Source organism: Salmo trutta, chromosome 27, assembly GCF_901001165.1.
Source record: "Salmo trutta chromosome 27, fSalTru1.1, whole genome shotgun sequence".
NCBI lineage: Eukaryota > Metazoa > Chordata > Actinopteri > Salmoniformes > Salmonidae > Salmo > Salmo trutta.
In genome coordinates, this window is record NC_042983.1 from 19739169 (window position 1) to 19759684 (window position 20516).

The 20516-nt window shown below is 40.6% G+C and overlaps 1 protein-coding gene across 1 annotated transcript in view; it reads left to right on the plus strand.

Moving 5' to 3' along the window:
- The window catches only part of LOC115164536 (bone morphogenetic protein 1), a 66256-nt gene extending 63583 nt beyond the window's left edge, over positions 1-2673 (plus strand). Inside the window, exon 20 of the mRNA XM_029717128.1 lies at positions 419-2673. Coding sequence (XP_029572988.1) covers positions 419-553 — 135 coding nt within the window. The 3' untranslated portion in view covers positions 554-2673. The remainder of the gene's footprint in view (positions 1-418) is intronic.
- The last annotated feature ends 17843 nt before the right edge of the window (positions 2674-20516 follow it).

The following is a 20516-nucleotide window of genomic DNA, read 5'->3' on the forward strand; positions in this document are numbered from 1 at the left end:
TTGAAACGTTACCTCCATAGGCCATGGAACAACCTTGATTTCATTTAACATACTTAATAATACGCCTGTCTCTCTATCTCTCTAGCTACTTTACTGATGCCTGGTACTGTAAATCAGTTCTAGCAGGAGCTGGAGGGCACATAATGCTCACAGTACCAAAATTACCACTTCCTCCAAGTCCTTTTTTAGACATGTTGGACTAAATTGCAAACTGAGACTGTAAAGTAAGGTGGAAAGCTCATTATGGGTTTTATTGGAGAATAAGTTGTTCACTCCAACAGCCCTCCCCCTCCCTTATGCTACAGTCCCCTCAGTCTGTATCTATGAGATATCATTTGGTTTTAATTTAAATGCAGTCAGAGTGCCAGAAACCGACAGCCGTTAACTCAATCTGTGTTTTTTCCCTCTGTTCCCCCAGCCTCCCGAGGAGATCTACTCTGCCGGCGACTCCATTGTAATCAAGTTCCACTCTGACGACACCATCAACAAGAAAGGCTTCCATGTCCGCTACACCAGCACTAAGTTCCAGGACACACTGCACTCGCGCAAGTGACCAGCGGGGGCCGGAAAGGGCCGGGTGGGGAAGAGGGGCAAGCGGAGGGGCCCCCAGGGGAGGCGCCAGCCTGACACTCGGAAACCTTCGGCCACCAAGATTATTCAGAAACGACAGAACAGCCGCAAGACCACCAACCGCACCTCAGTTCCCAGGGGCTCCAGCCCCCGACAGACTGTGAGGAGTAAAGCCATTCTGCAGTAGACCTTGTTTTTACCTTTTTTATGGTTATGATTGGGGTGGGTGGGTGGATATTTGGTTTAGGTGGATTCAGGGGGAAAGTTTATCTACCCCCAGGTTTTTTATTTTGTATTTTATTTTAAAAACAAATGCCTCCTAATGAGAGCTAAATGAACAACAGTGGATTCTCAGGACCTGTAGGAAGGCAGGCATCAGCTGGACAGATCCCTGCTTTTGTCAGGCCAGCCCACCATGCCAGGGGGGAAGAAGGAGAAGAGGAGGAGACCGGAGGGAGTTCCAGAGGGATTAGCCAACCCCAACCTCCCGGCCGCACTCCTCCGGAATACTAGAGCTCCTCTCCTCACATCCCCATCCCTATTGTTCAAGGATTCCAATCCATAAGAGGATTAGAGGAATACCTTTGACTTGAGGTTTTGATACTGTATGTTAGAGAATTGCAAGTGTAATTGGAATTGTCCTGGCAACCAGTACAGGATTCTCATTATTACCATTAACAAGGAAATTAAGGAAGCAGTTATCTAATAAATAAAATGTGACCCATGTCTTCTGGTTGGTAATTGCTTGCCCATTGAGGGGCTATTGCTGTACCTCTCTGTGTAATTGTAATGAGTATGATTATTCAAAGGGAAGTGACATTCTTTCCTCAAATCAGTAAGCACTTTACAGTGAATTGTTCCAAATCATGAACTCATGAGATTTTGTAAAATGCAAGTTCACTTATTTTTTATGCATTTTTATGCAAATCACTTCTATTCCCTGATTTTATTTTTTCATTGCTCCATTTAGTTTCTCAGGCGTGCTGGAGAGCTGTTTGGACCCTGTAACATTGGGGAATAAAGATATGGTTTCTGTTTTAGTGTTGATCTAAAGTTTTAATGTGCAGGATTTTCTCCCACTAGACTAAAACTCTCCATAGATAGTACAATCTCCAGTTGCAAGCCAGAGACTCCTTTATTGTAATAGAAGGTTCTGGATGCTGGCAAGTCTGAGTAGTCATTGTCATAGCAACACATTGCACAATATAATCATCTGTTTATGGTGGGGCACTGCAGAATTCCATGCTAGTATGAAAGTGTTGGTATTTTGCAGCAAGACTGATGTTGAATACATGTCAATTACTGTTATCCCACTCTATTTTCAGGTTCTTTTTCATTTGACTGACAATGCCAGCTGTGTCACTTAATGTCTTTGCCTTTATAACCAATCAATGCAGATGTTTAGCATGGTTGGATTTGTAAAAACCAATGGATGTGCTTGTGATAACAAAGTAAGTGCTATGTGTGTTTGTATGCTGTCATATGCTCCTGTCTCTTCAGCTGTCTGTGTTTAGCATATGCTGTTTAGCTGAGAGTCCTGAGCACTGTAGAGAGAAAATACTTCCACAGGAGTCAGAACTGATTATTTTCTAACAGCCTGAAGCACATTGGCCTGAGACTGCCAAGCTCCACAAACCAATGAAGACGAAGCATTTTCAGTTATTCAATCACACACTCTTAGCCCCACAAAAAGGCTAACCATTTCATCTTCTGAAATGATTTCCTGGGTTTAGTTTGAGTTTCAGGTTATATTTGGTTTCAACATATCTGTAATAATGATGACCTGTGAACATATCCAGTGACCTCTGACATAATGGTTCAGCCACTGTTTTGCTCTGTACAATACTGCCTTATTATTCATGTTGCATGAGTGATAATGTTATCAAGCAATAATCCTCAGGGTGGCACCAAATAGACTGAACTCACACTAGCTGTGCTCACTGGAAACCAAATCTGTACATCTAACAGTAACAAATAGCATAGCCTGTCTTTGTGCATTTTAAATCTGCTAATATGAAAAGTATTTCTGTTTTTTTTTTTTTCTTGCTCAGCAGGAAATACATGGTTCTGTTCAGTAAAATTAAAAAGCAATTATTCTTGGAATCATTTAATTAACTAAATATTATATTCTCTGCCATGGTTGATGGACAGTAATTACAAATTATGAAATGATCACATCAGCTTGTCTCATACAGCGCTAGTAGGATATATAAGCACAGACATCTAATCATATTCCATATTGAGCTCGCAAGTGGTGTAGCGGTCTAAGGCACTGCAATTCAGTGTGTCACTACAGTTCCTGGTTCGAATCCAGGCTGTATCACATCCGGCCGTGATTGGGAGTCCCATAGGGAGGCGCACAATTGGCCCAGCATTGGCCGCTATAGGCCATCATTGTAAATAAGAATTTGTTCTTAACTGACTTACCTAGTTAAGTAAAGGTACAAAACAATGTTGAACATAAGCTGTCAGGGTGCTGTGTGCTTTAGGGCTCTATTGAATCGCTTTACAGATCTGCAATAGAAATGTAAAGGTCATTTCAGATTGAGCCGACATATGCAGCATTTAGGTGAATGCAGCCTCCGCTAAAGCGGGAACATTGCCTTTAAATTTTAATCGCGCTGTAAAGCTGAACTTCCGCGATGCGGATTGAATAGAGACACTAGTCATCAGACAGTAGGTGGCTTGTGGATATCTATGTCAATAACAGTTCTTTGTGTGCCAAATGATTTACATGAAAAATGAATTGCGCATGAGCTATTTATCATTAATTATTAACTGTCACCAGAGAAGACGTGTCTAAGCTGTCACAATCGGCTTAGTGCGACACTCAAATTCACTGAACGTCACACTAAACTGATTGTGGTATCTCTGCTCCCATGAGATATGGTGTTACCAAGCAAAATCGGAGGCAAGGGCTGCAAACCAAGGACAAGGGGACACACAAGTGTGATTCTAAAAACTTGAGCCGTAGTTAGTTAAGAGCAGTAGTCTACTTGCAATCAAAATCAATCAAAATAACAGTGAAATAACATCTCTTTTGGATGTTTGCCCTTCAAGAACATCTATAATTTCCTCAGATAGAGTAAGTGGGTAGTGCATTAGAAGTGCAGTTGAAATGTGTGCCTTAGAACCTTAGATGGTTATATGTAACATAAACCTATATCATTTCAAGCATCACTCTTAAATCAGTTTGAAATTAAGGGAATTAAAATAACCACTTTTTTTCTTCCTCCATCTCATACCTTCTTTATTTAATGCCTACAGCAACAGGTCTACACATATAATGTACTGAAGTGTTACAGATTCCGCAATAGACATAAGGTAAAGGTAAATTCCGATTGAGCCGACATGTGGAACGTTTACGGTGAATGCAGTCGCCACTAAAGGCGGAACATTGCCTGTAAAATTCAATCACGCTGGAAAGCTGAAATTTCCGCAATGTGGATTGATTAGAGTCCTTAATCCAGTTACAGATTCATCATGTAGTCTAACTTAAAAAACATTATTTAAGCAATAATAACATGAGGCCATGTGTTATGACATTTTTATCATGGCTGTGACCTGGTCATTCGCCTCATGGCATAGACTAGTGGTGTGCGGTCTAGCTGTTTGTTCACTCACACCCTCCTACAATTGCTAATAGCCTCACCTCTCCGTAACCACTAGACTATATGATTAAGTGAAAATCTGAGGCCCGCACCCGACCCTAACCCGCAAATATAGAAAATACACTGTAGTCAACAGTCAAAGACTGCAGAATGGGTTTTTTTGTGCCAAATTTGGAAATGTTTCTGCTTATAATTTCCGACATTTTGGTAGGCTATTTCGAGAGTTTTTCACTATAAGGCTCTATCTGCATTTTTGTCAAATTTGAGTTATAGACATAGCCTTGTTTTGTTAAATGGTCTCTAGCTATATAATACTCTAAATAACCCCAATTCATGTTGATAAACCAATGAGGGTTTGGAACTTTTAAAGCCAATTATCTCAGAATCATCGTTTTGTAGATATAAACTTACAGTCCCAAGCTCCCCTGAATGAGACGTTAGCTCCCCTAAATGCAACAGAAGTCAAACTTTAGGGGGGGCTTTCAAAAAAAAAAGCTAAATTAACCATTCTTTAAAATGTAGTGGTAAATACACTACATGACCAAAAGTATGTGGACACCTGCTCGTCGAACAACTCATTCCAAAATCATGGGCATTAGTATGGAGTTGGTCCCCCCTTTGCTGCTATAACAGCCTCCACTCTTCTGGGAAGGCTTTCCACTAGATGTTGGAACATTGCTGATGGGACTTGCTTCCATTCAGCCACAAGAGCATTAGTAAGGTTGGGTACTGATTAGGCCTGGCTCGCAGTCGGCTTCCAATTCATCCCAAAGGTGTTTGATTGGGTTGAGGTCAGGGCTCTGTGCAGGCCAGTCAAGTTCTTCCACAGTGATCTTGACAAACCATTTCTGCATGAACCTCAGTTTGTGCACGAGGGAGGGCATTGTCATGCTGAAAAAGGAAAGGGCCTCCCACTAACTGTTGCCACAAATTTGGAAGCACAGAATTGTCTAGAATGTAATTGCATGCTGTAGCCCAAACCATGAAAAAACATTATTCCTGCTCCACCAAACTTTACAGTTGGCACTATGCATTGGGGCAGGTAGTGTTCTGGCATCCACCAAACCCAGATTAGTCTGTCGGACTGCCAGATGGTGAAGCGTGGTTCATCACTCCAGAGAATGTGTTTCCATTGCTCCAAAGTCCAGTGGCGATGAGCTTTACGACACTCCAGCCGACGCTTGGCATTGCACGTGTTGATCTTAGGCTTGTGTGCAGCTGCTCGGCCATGGAAACCAATTTCATGAAGCTCCCGACAAAACAGTTATTGTGCTGACGTTGCTTCCATAGGGAGTTTGGAACTCTGTAGTGAGTGTTACAACCCGAGGACAGACAATTTTTATGCGCTTCACCATTCGGCGGTCCCATTCTGTGAGCTTGTGTGGCCTATCCCTTTGAGGCTGAGCCTTGTTGCTCCTAGATGTTTCCACTTCACAATAACAGCACTTATAGTTGACTGGGGCAGGTCTAGCAGGACAGAAATTTAGCCAACTGACTTGTTGGAAAGGTGGCTTCCTATGAAGGTGCGATTGAAAGTCACTGAGCTCTTCAGTAAGGCCATTCTACTGCAATGTTTGTCTATAGTGATTGCATGGCTGTGTGCTCGATTTTATACACCTGCCAGCAACAGGTGTGGCTGAAATAGCCGAATCCACCATACTTTTGTATATATAGTGTATGTTTTACATTGGTAAATATGAAAATAAAAGCTTCTAAATGAAACGAACACCCCCACTTCTCTCTTATGGAGAAATCCATGTAGTTCTATGTGGAACACTGTACACTCAGTAGTGTTGAATTTCAGCCTCAACTGAGCTCTTTATGCATAGATTTTCCTTTGTACTTCCTAATTGTCGCTATTTATTTTCCTTGCGTCCTTGACAAAAAAATAACCTATGCCTTTATTGCAATGCATTAGATTTATCTGTTGATTTATCATTGTTTGCTTTTGCTTCTTTTCCAGGTGTGCGCGGGTACTGTTGTTCTTCGTGCCATACATGGCCAGAAGTAGTACACCATTTATTTAGCTTTATTGTTTTTTTTATCAATATTTGTTTCCTTTCCTTGATCAACTGATGATGGTCGACAATATCACTAGATAACTATTCTAAAGCCAGATGCGCATCCAATCCATCCAAAAAGTACACGTTAACGACAGTAGGCCTATAAGGTAACTCTTTCGGTTAGACAAGGTTTTAAAGTTCGGTTGATTAGAAGCATTCGATTTTGCAATGGTACAGGCCTACATTATTTGGGATTTGTGTGACCATGAGAACTGTTTCACGGCGAAACATAGGCCTAATGAAATGTTACGTAGGAATAGATACACTTACAGTGCATTCTCCGAGATCGCCAAGATCCATAGTTGGTACAGGGTTTAAATTTAGTGTCCTAATTCAATTGTTAAATGCTCAATAATGACAAATAACACTGTCATAAATGTCATTAATGTAAGGAAAGGTAGTATTTTATATCAAGTTAACGCTGTTTTACCACATTTTGCAGAAAAATGCATTAAAAGTATAGGGGGCGTTACTTTTATTTACCACAATCAGAGTTTACCCACCAATTTTTTTTACCACTACATCAGGGGTTACTGGTAGGCCTATTTGAAGTTCATGGTGAGACGCATTGTAGCCTAGTTTAGTAAATAGTGTATTAGTGACCATCCCATTTTTCCGGGACAGTTTCAGCCCCATTTCAGGTGTCCAAACTTTTCAGGCTACAAAAAAGGGAAATTTGTCAGCAAGACGCATCAATTAATGTAGGCCTAATCAATGGCAATTCCTAATTAGTTGTGCTCATGCCACATTAAAAGGTCATTCCTTTTTAAATTACGTCATTATTAGGCCCATAAAAAATGGCATGCATGCGCAAGAACAATGAGACAGACATTTCACTGGATGTAGGTATAAATGTGAAGCATCCGTTTGGCTTTTCCACTCACCAAATATGGTGATGAGAGGAAGCCCACTGGCCGGCAGTGGAAGAACATGGAGCGAGATGGATTTTGACCGACATCCTGCACATTTTCTCCTCGATAAAATATTTGATCTCAATACAGTTTTCTGTTTCCAAAACTATAATCTGTAACAAACAAAGTGGACAACGTTTTGTAGACTTTACACTTTGCCAAAGTTTCAAAAAATTGCGTTGTTTAGAAGAGGCGCATGATTTATTGCACACGTGTATTTCACAAAGTAGAGGTTCCCTAACAGAAATATGCAAATAACTGCTAGAACGCGCCAATAGGATCTGGCACATACGTCTCTTGTCTGAGCCATTGAATTGTGATTGGCTTGGGTAGGTTGTAACTTTTACAGTGGGAACAACATCCCCTATACACTTCCTGATGAACTCAGTCACCGTGTCGGTGTATACATCAATGTTATTATCTGAGGCTACCTGGAACATATCCCAGTCTGCGTGATCAAAACAATCTTGAAGCATGGATTCTGATTGGTCAGACCAGTGTTGAATAGACCTTAGCACAGATAATTCCTGTTTGAATTTCTGCCTATAGGAAGGGAGGAGCAAAATGGAGTTGTGATCTGATTTGCCGAAGGGAGGGCGGGGGAGGGCCTTGTAGGCATCGCTGAAGAGAAAATAGCAGTGCTTGAGTGTTTTCCCAGCACGAGTGCTACAGTCAATGTGTTGATAGAACTTTGGTAGCGTTTTCCTCAAATTTGCTTTGTTAATATCCCCAACAACAATTAATGCAGCCTCAGGATATGTGCTTTCCAGTTTGCATAAAGTCCAGGGTAGTTCCTTGAGAACCGTCATGGTATATACACTGCTGTGACTATAACCGAAGAGAATTCTCTCGGGAGGCAATACGGTCAGCATTTGACTGTAGGGTATTCTAGGTCGGGTGAACAAAAGGACTTGAGTTTAAGTATGTTATCACAATCACACCATGAGTGGTTAATCATGAAACATACACCACCGCCCTTCTTCTCTGAGAGTTCTTTATTCCTGTCTGCGTGATGTACTGAAAACCCAGCTGGCTGTATGGACGGGGAATGTATATCCGTAGAGAGCCATGATTCCGTGAAACAGAGTATGTTACAGTCTCTGATGTCTCTCGGAAGGAGATCCTCGCCTTGAGCTGGTCTATTTTATTGTCCAGAGACTGAACATTAGCGAGTAATATACTCGGAAGCGGTGGATGGTGTACCCGCCTCCTGAGTCGGACTAGAAGTCCACTCCGAGTACAAATGGGTCATAGTAGGCAGGACAAGCAAGGAGGGGGCAGAGCCAAGCATGAGCTAGAGCATGTATTTGCATATTTCCATTGGGGAACACCTACTCGGTGAAGTGTGCGTGTGCAATCACGCACATTTTATGTTGTGTGGATGGAAACAGCATATGACCTTATGTATCACAAAGCATGATCAAATTAATTAGCTAGCTACAATAATTTTGAGAAACATTGAGATTTTTTGGTAGATTTTTGGGTCAAATTAACCAGTTATCTACCTTTGATAAGCAGCTTGCTAGCTAGTTAGCTCCGATGACAATTTCAAGTCTTTCTAAACTAATATCTGACTAACTCGTAAATATGAAGTTATTTCAGAAAAAAAGTTAACTGGCTAGGGCAACATGCTTTGTGACATTATGTTAGCTAGCTATCCCCAGTTAGATGATGTGTTTTCACTTATTGCATCTGCATGCTTGTTGCGTTCTCCCTTGTGCACTCATGATGTGAGCTCATTCTAAATAGTATAATCTAATCTGTTCAAAACAGTGGACGCATGTCAGAGGTCATTCCTTTTTTTTGCCATGCAAAAGTGAAATAGGTGTACAGTTGAAGTCAGAAGTTTACATACACTTAGGTTGGAGTCATTAAAACTTGTTTTTCAACCACTCCACAAATTTCTTGTTAACAAACTATAGTTTTGGCAAGTCGATTAGGAGATCTACTTTGTGCATGAAACAAAGTAATTTTTCCAACAATTGTTTACAGACAGATTATTTCACCTATAATTCACTGTATCACAATTCCAGTGGATCCAAAGTTTACATACACTAAGTTCACTGTGCCTTTAAACAGCTTGGAAAATCCCAGAAAATGATGTCATGGCTTTAGAAGCTTCTGACAGGATAACTGACATAATTTGAGTCAATTCGAGGTGTATCTGTGGATGTATTTCAAGGCCTACCTTCAAACTCAGTGCCACTTTGGTTGACATCATGGGAAAATCAAAAGAAATCAGCCAAGACCTCAGAAAAACAATTGTAAACCTCCACAAGTCTGGTTCATCCTTGGGAGCAATTTCCAAACACCTGGAGGTACCACGTTCATCTGTACAAACATTAGTATGTAAGTATAAACACCATAGGACCACACAGCTGTCATAACGCTTAGGAAGAAGACGCTTTCTGTCTCCTAGAGATGAACGCACTTTGGTGTGAAAAGTGCAAATCCATCCCAGAACAACAGTAAAGGACCTTGTGAAGATGCTGGAGGAAACAGGTACAAAAGTATCTATATCCACAGTAAAATGAGTCCTATATCAACATAACCTGAAAGGCCGCTCAGCAAAGGCCGCCATTAAAAAGCCAGACCACGGTTTGCAACTGCACATGGAGACAAATATCGTACTTTTTGGAGCAATGTGCTCTGGTCTGATGAAACAAAAATAGAACTGTTTGGCCATAATGACCATCGTTATGTTTGGAGGAAAAAGGGGGATGCTTGCAAGCCGAAGAACACCATCCCAACCGTGAAGCATGGGGGTGGCAGCATCATGTTGTACGGCTGCAGGAAGGACTGGTGCACTTCACAAAATAGATGGCATCATAAGGATGGAAAATTATGTGGATATATTGAAGCAACATCTCAAGACATCAGTCAGGAAGTTAAAGCTTGGTCGCAAATGGGTCTTCCAAATGGACAATGACCCCAAGCGTTCTTCCTAAGTTGTGGCAAAATGGCTTAAGGACAACAAAGTCAAGGTATTGGAGTGGCCATCACAAAGCCCTGACGTCAATCCTATAGAAGTTTTGTGGGCAGAACTGAAAAAGCGTGTGTGAGGAAGCAGGCCTATAAATCTGACTCAGTTACACCAGCTCTGTCAGGAGGAATGGGCCAAATTCACCCAATTTATTGTGGGAAGCTTGTGAAAGCTATCCGAAACATTTGACCCAAGTTAAAGGCAATGCTACCAAATACTAATTGAGTATATGTAAACTTCTGACCCACTGAGAATGTGATGAATGAAGTTGAAATAAATAATTCTCTCTACTATTATTCTGACATTTCACATTAAAATAAAGTGGTGATCCTAACTGACCTAAGGCAGGGAATTGTTACTAGGATTAAATGTGAGGGATTGTGAAAAACTGAGTTTAAATTATTTGGCTAAGGTGTATGTAAACTTCCGACTTCAACTGTATTTATGCTGTTGTTCAAATGCACAGATCACTTTATATATCTTCTCAAAGAAACTACCAGTAGTTCGAAAACTTGCCATCATATATTTCTGTCATGCTGCTTTGTTGACAACACCAACCATCTCGTGCCCTGGGTATTCAACAAATCAGCGGCCGCCACTAGACTTTTAGTAAGTACTGTCAAGTGCTTTGCAAAGGGCATTGAGTGCCTTCACCCGAGATGCTCTCAAATGCTCATCTCTTAGCATTGGTTCAGGATTGAGTCATTTAAAACATCCGATGTGTGAATAATTTGTAGAGTTATGTGTATTGTGGGCCAATCCGAGACACTCCATTTAGTGTGATATGTTTTGTTTTGTATGTTATGTATTCATTTGTGGATGTCCATCATCCATTTCGTTTGATATGTTATGAATTCCAATTCATATGATATGTAAAAAAAATGGTAAAACGAGCAATATGTCACAAATTTGCAAAACCTATGATTTTTACGAATTCCAATGTGTTAGCTAAACCTTCCCTTAACCCTAACCTTATCCCTAACCCCTAGCCTAGCTAACATTAGCCAGCTAGCTAATGTTAGCTAGGTGGCTAACGCTAACATTAGCTAGCTGGCTAACATTAGCTAGACTAGGGGTTAGGGTTAAAATTAAGGTTAGTACTTAGGTTAAAGGGTTAAGGTTAGGGTTAGGTTTAGCTAAAAGGGTTAACGTTAGGGGACGGGTTAGCTAACATGCTAAGTAGTTGCAAAGTAGCTAAAAATTGGAAGTAGTTGATAATTAGCTAAAATGCTGAAGTTGTCCATGATGAGATTCGAACACGCAAACTTGCTAGACTTTCGCGTTTGTTCACTGTCCTTTCGTTTTTGCCTTAAGTAACCTTCTGTCTTATGTAACCATACCAAACGTATCATATCATACTAATTTGAGTGTCCTGGATTTATTACGCTTACTATGTTGTGTCTAATCTATGAGACCAGGCTGTGTGGGCAGACAAGGAAAGGGCAAAGGGAGGGAGACTGGGCACAGTACATGTACTGTACTGTGCCCAGTGCTTAATTTGTAAATCGGGAGGTACCAGAACAAAAAGTGAGCATGAGAGGGGGATGCCCTGGGGGGCTTTGAGATACCGGAACATTGCATGCATATCATCCTATTTGCGTAGTGTCATAGAGCGGTATAGTAGAGGTGCTTGCAGAAGTTGCACAAAAGGGGAAATATTTTTGTAGCGTAGGGTCTGCGATTTCTTTTTGCCTTTACATGACTGGAGACTTTAGCATAATCTTTTTTAATTCCACAAATTATCAAAATGACAGGCAACTTTGACATTGACAAACTGAGATCAATAAAAACAACCTTGTCTTTAATCCCTCAACAGCCTAGGCCTAGGTGTGTGGAGACACACATCTTGTATAATATGAGGAGGGAATTATAGGCCTAAAAAAGCTTTCCAGTTTCACTGACTCACCCAATGATGCACAGTTCATGCACCAGAGATAGCTGATGTGCTTATGCCAAAAGCCTCTCTCTCTCTCATTTTACTTTGTAAAACAATGTTGTTTGCTCAATATGCCTGTTTGGAAGTTGGTAGAATATTGTGGAGCCTCTACAGACAGATCAGTCCTCTCTTTTCAGCAGGAGCCATTTGCTTTCCAACCTGTGTTTTCACGCAATTGTATTTGAAATACTGCAAAAAGGCCTGTTTGGGCAGCATGCTGTTCACTGACAGAGTTGCGGCACATTCCGGACTGTAGGCTATGCCTTCCAATTGGGCTACACACAATCCACAGCTAGGCAAAAATGAAATAAGCTATTGATCCTCTGTGTCTAAATTATAGGCCTACTCCTTGTGTAGCATTCTGAATGGTTTCATTTATTTATGAACAGACTGCTGTAATTCTATAACTATGGCAAATGTAGCCCTATTTCAATTTATCAGGTTTTCAGCAGATATGATTCTATAAAGAAATAAATGATGAATTGCAATGCTGGAGAGATGATAGTTGCAGGCTCATATCTATCAGAGCAGAGAGAGGGAGAGAGATAATCAGTGTCGACCCGTCATTGAGGGCAGGTGGGGCAGAGCCCCAACTGTTTTGAGCCCCACATTTTTAACAACAAAACAAATATATATAAAGCACCTGTCAAAAGTTTGGACACACCTACTCATTCCAGGGTTTTTCTTTATTTTTACTATTTTATACATTTTAGAATAATAGTGAAGACATCAAAACTATGAAATAACACATGGAATCATGTAGTAACCAAAAAACTGTTAAACAAATACAAATGTATTTTATATTTGAAATTCTTCAAAGTATCCACTCTAATGGAATTTTAATGTTTGTGCTTTTCTTATAACGAATTTCTGTGTTCTATTTATGTGCTGTTTTATAAACCAATTTCTGTGTTTTATTTTTTATTTATTTATTTAACTAGGCAAGTCAGTTAAGAACAAAATTCTTATTTACAATGATGGCCTACCAAAAGGCAAAAGGCCTCCTGCGGGGATGGGGGCTGGGATTAAAAATAAAAATAAATGATATAAAAATATAGGACAAAACACACATCACGACAAGAGAGACCACATAACACTACATAAAGAGAGACCTAAGACAACAACGTAGCATGGCAGCAACAGGAATTTCTTTCCTTCTTAATGTGTTCATACAAGTGGCTGACTGAACAAATCCTCACTATCAGTAGCTGCAATTTGGCAGTACGCCCAAACCTTGTTTTGAGAACGAACGAAAGATATCTCAGTTTCAAGGTCTCAGCTTAGAGAGAAGAAGCCTTGTGAGGGATTGGTCTGTCAAATGTTATGAAACAAAACGGTAATGATTAATTAATTATGCTAAATTATGCAAATATAACTTTTCTGTGTAAAGACGAATATAAGACAACTGCTGGGACTGCCCAGGCAGAGCTCCTGATTGACATGTGTATTATGGTGCATTGGGTTGGTTGGAAACTTTCTGGCGCACTGACAATAAACACGATTAATTTAAGATTGACTTCGAGTGTCCCTGTGTAAGAATTTCCAAGACACCACCCTTTGCCTTGATGACAGCTTTGCACAGTCTTGGCATTCTCTCAACCACCTTCATGAGGTAGTCACCTGGAGTGCATTTCAATTAACAGGTGTGCCTTGTTAAAAGCTCTCATGAGGACCACCACTGGAATGAAAAACCCAGAAGTACCTCTGCTGCAGACGATAAGTTCATTAGAGTTACCAGCCTCAGAAATTGCGCCCAAATAAATGCTTCACAGAGTTCAAGTAATAGACACATCTCAACATCAACTGTTCAGAGGAGACTGCGTGAATCAGGCCTTCATGGTCGAATTGCTGAATAGAAACCTGTACTAAAGGACACCAATAAGAAGAAGAGACTTGCTTGGGCCATGAAACACAAGCAATGGGCATTAGACCGATGGAAATCTGTCCTTTGGTCTGATGAGTCCAAATTTGAGATTTTTGATTCCAAATCGCTGTGTCTTAGTGAGACGAGTAGTAGGTGAACGGATGATCTCCGCATGTGTGGTTCCCACCGTGAAGCATGGATGAGGAGGTGTGATGGTGTGCGGGTGCTTTGCTGGGGACACTGATTTATTTCAAATTCAAGGCATACTTAACCAGCATGGCTACCACAGCATTCTGCAGCGATACGCCATCCCATCTGGTTTGCACTTAGTGGCACTATCATTTGTTTTTCAATAGGACAATGACCCAACACACCTCCAGGCTGTGTAAGGGCTATTTGATCAAGAATTAGAGTGATGGAGTGCTGCATCAGATGACCTGGTCTCCACAATCACCTGACCTCAACCCAAATTAGATGGTTTGGGATGAGTTGGACCACAGAGTGAAGAAAAAGCACACAACAAGTGCTCAGCATATGTGGGACCTCCTTCAAGAGTGTTGGAAAAGCATTCGAGGTGAAGCTGGTTGAGAGAATACCAAGCATGTGCGAAGCGTTCATCAAGGCAAAGGGTGGCTACTTTTTTTTATTATTTGCGTAACACTTTTCTGGTTACTACATGATTCTATACGTGTTATTTCATAGTTTTGATATCTTCACTACCATTTTACAATGTAGAAAATAGTAAAATAAAGAAAATCCCTGGAATGAGTAGGTGTGTCCAAACTTTTGACTGGTGATATATATATATATATTTTTTTTTTTTTGGGGGGGGGGGCTGGTTTGCATGTTATTTTGACATTAAGCCATGTCACATATGTTTAAAAACATTGTAAAAAAATAAAAATAATAATAATAATTGAGTTAATAAAGCTGCATACAAAAATTGTGTCTTTTTTGCTTTCTTGAGTAAGGCAACTCCAAATTGTAAGGCAACTCCAAAAGGTGTTTCAGCCTAGCTCAGTGCTTTCTGTGGTGGTGGGGCAGCCAGCGGGAAATACGGAGGGGCTGGTAATGTTCTCTAGTTGCGCCGTGATTGACTCTGTGTTTTGTCACTCATGGGGACACTATGTCACCGCCAAATCTAAGGGTAAAGCTTGAAAATCCAAGCCCCTTGGCTGCTGCCATAGGTACATTAGAAGTGCCCATCCAAGAAGTTGGAAATCGCAAATTCAACATTGAGTAGTTTGGAAGGAATTGGTGGCTAACTGCAAACATTGCAAAGCAATCACTAGCCTGCTATTCAGTGGAGTGGCTGTGTGGTCCCAAGTCTGGGTTTAAGGGTCTCTTTTCCAAGCTTAAAAGGATAAACATTCAACATTGGCCATGCTGACAATCCAGCATGATTTCTGCCACGCTCAAAACAACTTTTAACGCAGAACTGGCAAATCTGACTTCAGTGAGTTCAAGACAACTGGGAACTTGTGAAAAAATGAACTCCGCTTGGGAAAAGAAGTTTTGAATGGTCATCCAACTCAGAATTATAAATCAGGAACTCTGGCCTTTTTCTAGAGCTATCACCTGAAGATCACTGACGTCGTCATAATACAACCTTGTTTTTTTCTGAGTTCCCAGTTGCCTTGAAAGTACCATAAATCCAGAGAATGCCAGGCTTTGATTTTTTGTGATTTTTTAAATTTATTTAACTAGGCAAGTCAGCTAATAACAAATTCCTATTTACAATGACAGCCTACACCGGTCAAACCCAGAGGATGCTGAGCCAATTGTGCGCCGCCCTATGGGACTCCCAATCACGGCCGGTTGTGATATAGGCTGGAATCAAACCAGGGTTTCTGTAGTGACGCCTCAAGCACTGAGATGCAGTGCCTTAGACTGCTGTGCCACTCAGGAGCCCGAGTTAAAAGTTTGAGGACTCAATTTTCCCACAAAGTACTGAGGCGCCACCTTTCTGTTCAAGTGAGCACAGCATCACAAGGTGAGTCAAAAAATGTATTGTATGCTGCTGCATAAATTATGTAATATGCCAGGGAGATATGTATACGGTAGCTAAGAAATAGTAAATGTATGTTGTGTAGTAAGCTTTAACCTGTTGGGGCTAGGGGGCAGTATTTGCACGGCCGGATAAAAAAAGTACCCGATTTAATCTGGTTACTACTCCTGCCCAGAAACTAGAATATGCATATAATTAGTAGATTTGGATAGAAAACACTCTAAAGTTTCTAAAACTGTTTGAATGGTGTCTGTGAGTATAACAGAACTCATATGGCAGGCCAAAACCTGAGAAAATTCCATACAGGAAGTGCCCTGTCTGACAATTTGTTGTCCTTCTGTTGCATCTCTATCGAAAATACAGCATCTGTGCTGTAACATGACACTTTCTAAGGCTCCCATTGGCTCTCTAAAGCCGCCAGAAAGTGTAATGGGGTGTCTGCTGTCTCTGGGCAAAGAACAGCAGGAGAATTTGTGAGTGGTCAGCCTGGGGACAGTGACACTGGAGATGCGCGTTCAGGAGAATTCTCAATGTTGCCCGGTTGGAATATTAGCGCTATTTTATGATAAAAATAGCATAAAAATTCATTTTAAACAGCGTTTGACATGCTTCTAAATACGGCAATGGAATATTTTGAAAATTTTTTGTCACGAAATGCGCTCGCGCGTCACCCTTCGGATAGTGACCTGAACGCACGAACAAAATGGAGCTATTTGAATATAACTATGGATTATTTGGAACCAAAACAGCATTTGTTGTTGAAGTAGAAGTCCTGGGAGTGCATTCTGATGAAGAACAGCAAAGGTAATCCAATTTTTCTAATAGTAATTCTGAGTTTAGGTTGTCCCAAACTTGGTGGGTGTCAAAATAGCTAGCCGTGATGGCCGGGCTATGTACTCAGAATATTGCAAAATGTGCTTTCGCCGAAAAGCTATTTTAAAATCTGACACCGCGATTGCATAAAGGAGTTCTGTATCTATAATTCTTAAAATAATTGTTATGTATTTTGTGAACGTTTATCATGAGTAATTTAGTAAATTCACTGGAAGTTTGCGGTGGGTATGCTAGTTCTGAACATCACATGCTAATGTAAAAAGCTGGTTTTTGATATAAATATGAACTTGATTGAACAAAACATGCATGTATTGTATAACATAATGTCCTAGGAGGAGTGTCATCTGATGAAGATCATCAAAGGTTAGTGCTGCATTTAGCTGTGGTTTTGGTTTTTGTGACATATATGCTTGCTTTGAAAATGGCTGTGTGATTATTTTTGGCAGGGTACTCTCCTGACATAATCTAATGTTTTGCTTTCACTGTAAAGCCTTTTTGAAATCGGACAATGTGGTTAGATCAACGAGAGTCTTGTCTTTAAAATGGTGTAAAATAGTCATATGTTTGAGAAATTGAAGTTATAGCATTTTTGAGGTATTTGTATTTCGCACCACACAATTCCACTGGCTGTTGACTAGGTGGGACGCTAGCCCAGGGATGTTAAGTAACCCATGTGCCTCACCCTAATAATTTGGTCCCGTTTCCCCTCTTAATTTCGCCTACTGTTCTGAATTGGTAGTGCACATGTAGCCTGTAGCCTGTTTTAGAGAAATGTAATCATCTAATATTGTAAGAGCTTTCAATGTCTGCTTATATGCCCCCTTTATTTATCCTAAGGTTCTGACTTTGTGTACAGGGAGAACACTAAGAATGGCCCATGTTCTGAATTCTGTCGCTGTACATTTGAAAAGTGCTGAACAAATAGTTATATTGACTTCGTCCATCCTAGCTTGCTCATTAACGTCTTAATCGAAATTACAGCTTGCCTCTTATCCCCCACTTATCCACTTTCCTCTTATCCACTTGTTGTCCCTTTATGCCATAGTTTGTACATCTCAATTGTCAGTAGAAACCACACTGTTTAAGCAAGTTAGCCATATCAGCTATGTTTTTGTCAAGGCAGTAAATGAGGCTGAATGAACAGTTTAGCTGAAAGCCAGGTGTAGCAGTGGTAAGGTGTTGGGACTGCTGTTGGGACTCTGCTGTTGGGGCAGATTTATGTAGGCCCTAACAGTTTGTGGGCACCGTTTGTCACTGTTATAGTGCAATTAATGTATTGTTTAGTTTTGTGTTGTGTAGTGGCTTTGCTGGCATGCATCCCACAATTTTTTACCTTCATCTCCCAAATCGCCACTGGAGATAATATAAAGTGAATCTCATTCTAGTTCTGTGAGAGATAGGCTACCGGCATGCTTATCTCACACCACAGCAACGTGTTGTTCCCTAGGCTACAATGTTGCGCAAACTATAAACCCGGTCCTCCCAACGCAAATTCATTCTTAGAATATCAGGCAAGGGCTGAAATCTACGTTTTCACAATACGTTTTTTAGGGGGCATTAGAATTACAAAGGCAACTCGAATTAACTGTGATTGGTTTTATTCAAATTTTTACATTACAGTGAAGAAGAAGAAAAAAAGTCATGCGATGAGAGGTACCAGATCCTGGCAAATACGTTCCACAACGAAAAAGTCAAGGGCAGGAATCGGCTCAAATGAAGCACTGACTGTGCCATAGAATTGATACCTTCACCACAGTACATAACTCACATTTTTGTAGGTTTACAATTTACCATTTCCAGTCTGAAGTGCATGAAGATACTACAGTATTGCTTCAGGGTCTATTCAATCAAATCTGCTTTTGCAGACTGCATAGCTGTTGTTTTGGCAGTGCATTATACGTAAAGCAGACATTGTCATTGGCTGCACAGTCAAATTAACAGAAATCCCATGCAGTCTTGTTTACAAGTTCGAACACTGGAACGTGAGATGTAAGCCTAATCTACACCTCGATTATGATGATAGAAATTCTCATTATTTAGTTTAATGATTTGTCAATTTGAGCGTAATTATTTATATATAGCCTACACTTTCTCATTCTGACCTTTTATGCGAATGTGGCGGTGTATGCAGTTCGACCTCACACACCTCCAAAACATCAGTGTCCGCTATCGTTGATCTGATTGAATCTAGGCCTTAGAGAGAAATGTACAGTACATTTGAACCACAATGAGAGGGCTAGCATTTTTCTTAGCATTTTTGTTCAGGTATGTGTGGTTAGTGCTTAATTTCCTTATCAGATGTTAAAGTTGAGTTACTCCTGTCTGTGGCATTGTTTGCGGAATTGCAATTGGTGTTCGTGGAATTGCAATATCCCTTCCTCAAAATGCTCCTCAAATCACTGCTCTATTACCACCGAATGTTACAGCACTCAAGGAGTGTGTTAGTAGGTAGCCTCAGGAGAAGGAAAACATTTCCCAAGTGTGTGTGTTATTAGCAGCATACAGTACAGTGCATTCGGAAAGTATTCAGACCCCTTGACTTTTTCCACATTCTGTTGTTACAGCCGTATTCCAAAATTTATTAAATTGTTTTCCTCATCAATCTACATACAATACCCAATAATGACAAAGCAAAAACAGGTTATTGAAAATAAAAAACAGAAATACCTTATTTACATAAGTATTCAGACCCTTCAGATCCTTGAGATGATCAACTTGATTGGAGTCCACCTGTTGTAAATTCAATTGATTGGACATTATTTGGAAAGGCACACACCTGTCTATATAAAGGTCCCACAGTTGAGAGTGCATGTCAGAGCAAAAACCAAGCCATGAGGTCGAAGGAATTCTCCGTAGAGCTCCGAGACAGGATTGTGTCGAGGCACAGATCTGGGGAAGGGTACCAAAAAATGGCTACAGCATTGAAGGTCCCCAAGAAGACAGTGGCCTCCATCATTCTTAAATAGAACAAGTTTGAAACCACCAAGACTCTTCCTAGCGCTGGCCGCCCGGCCAAATTGAGCAATCAGGGAGAAGGGCCTTCCTTGGTCAGGGAGGTAACCAAGAACCTGATGGGATATCTCACACTACATCTAAGATCTACACATGTAGACTGGACAAGAGTGAGGCCAGTAAAGTAAAGCAACTTTTATCCCAGTTTTTACAATCTTCCCAATTTACACTGGCCTTGTCTTGAATAATCTTTTGACTCGCAACATTCTCTTCTGAACAATCAGAGAAGTGAAGAGGTGTGATGTGAGTGATAGGCTTATCACTGGAATAAGGGAGTGCATGACAATGATTCATATTGTTTTAATGATTCAACGCCTGTCTTCTTGGACCTCAAAGTGTGGTTTCAAATCTCCAGAGATGAGGTTAGTGCTAACAGCAGGTCAGAGAAGCCAGTAATTTTCAGAAGAAAAAAAATATTCTCAGGAACAGAGTAACATGGACAATAGAACAACGTGGACCCAACCAGTATTTAATCAACACTGTGTAATCTCCTTCTGTGGGCAGTTGGCTGCATCCACAGAAACCAAAGCCTATTCTGCAGACTATTTATTCTCAAGAGACCACATTCTGTTCTTCTGGTAAAAAAATGATTCAACTTTATCCACATCAACAATGGTCTACTTCAACAAGATGCTTTTACTTATCTGAAACCTTCTAGCTGCATGTATAGAACAATACTAAACTGAGGTTTAGACAAAGCCTCTTAGTTCTGCTTACAGAGGTA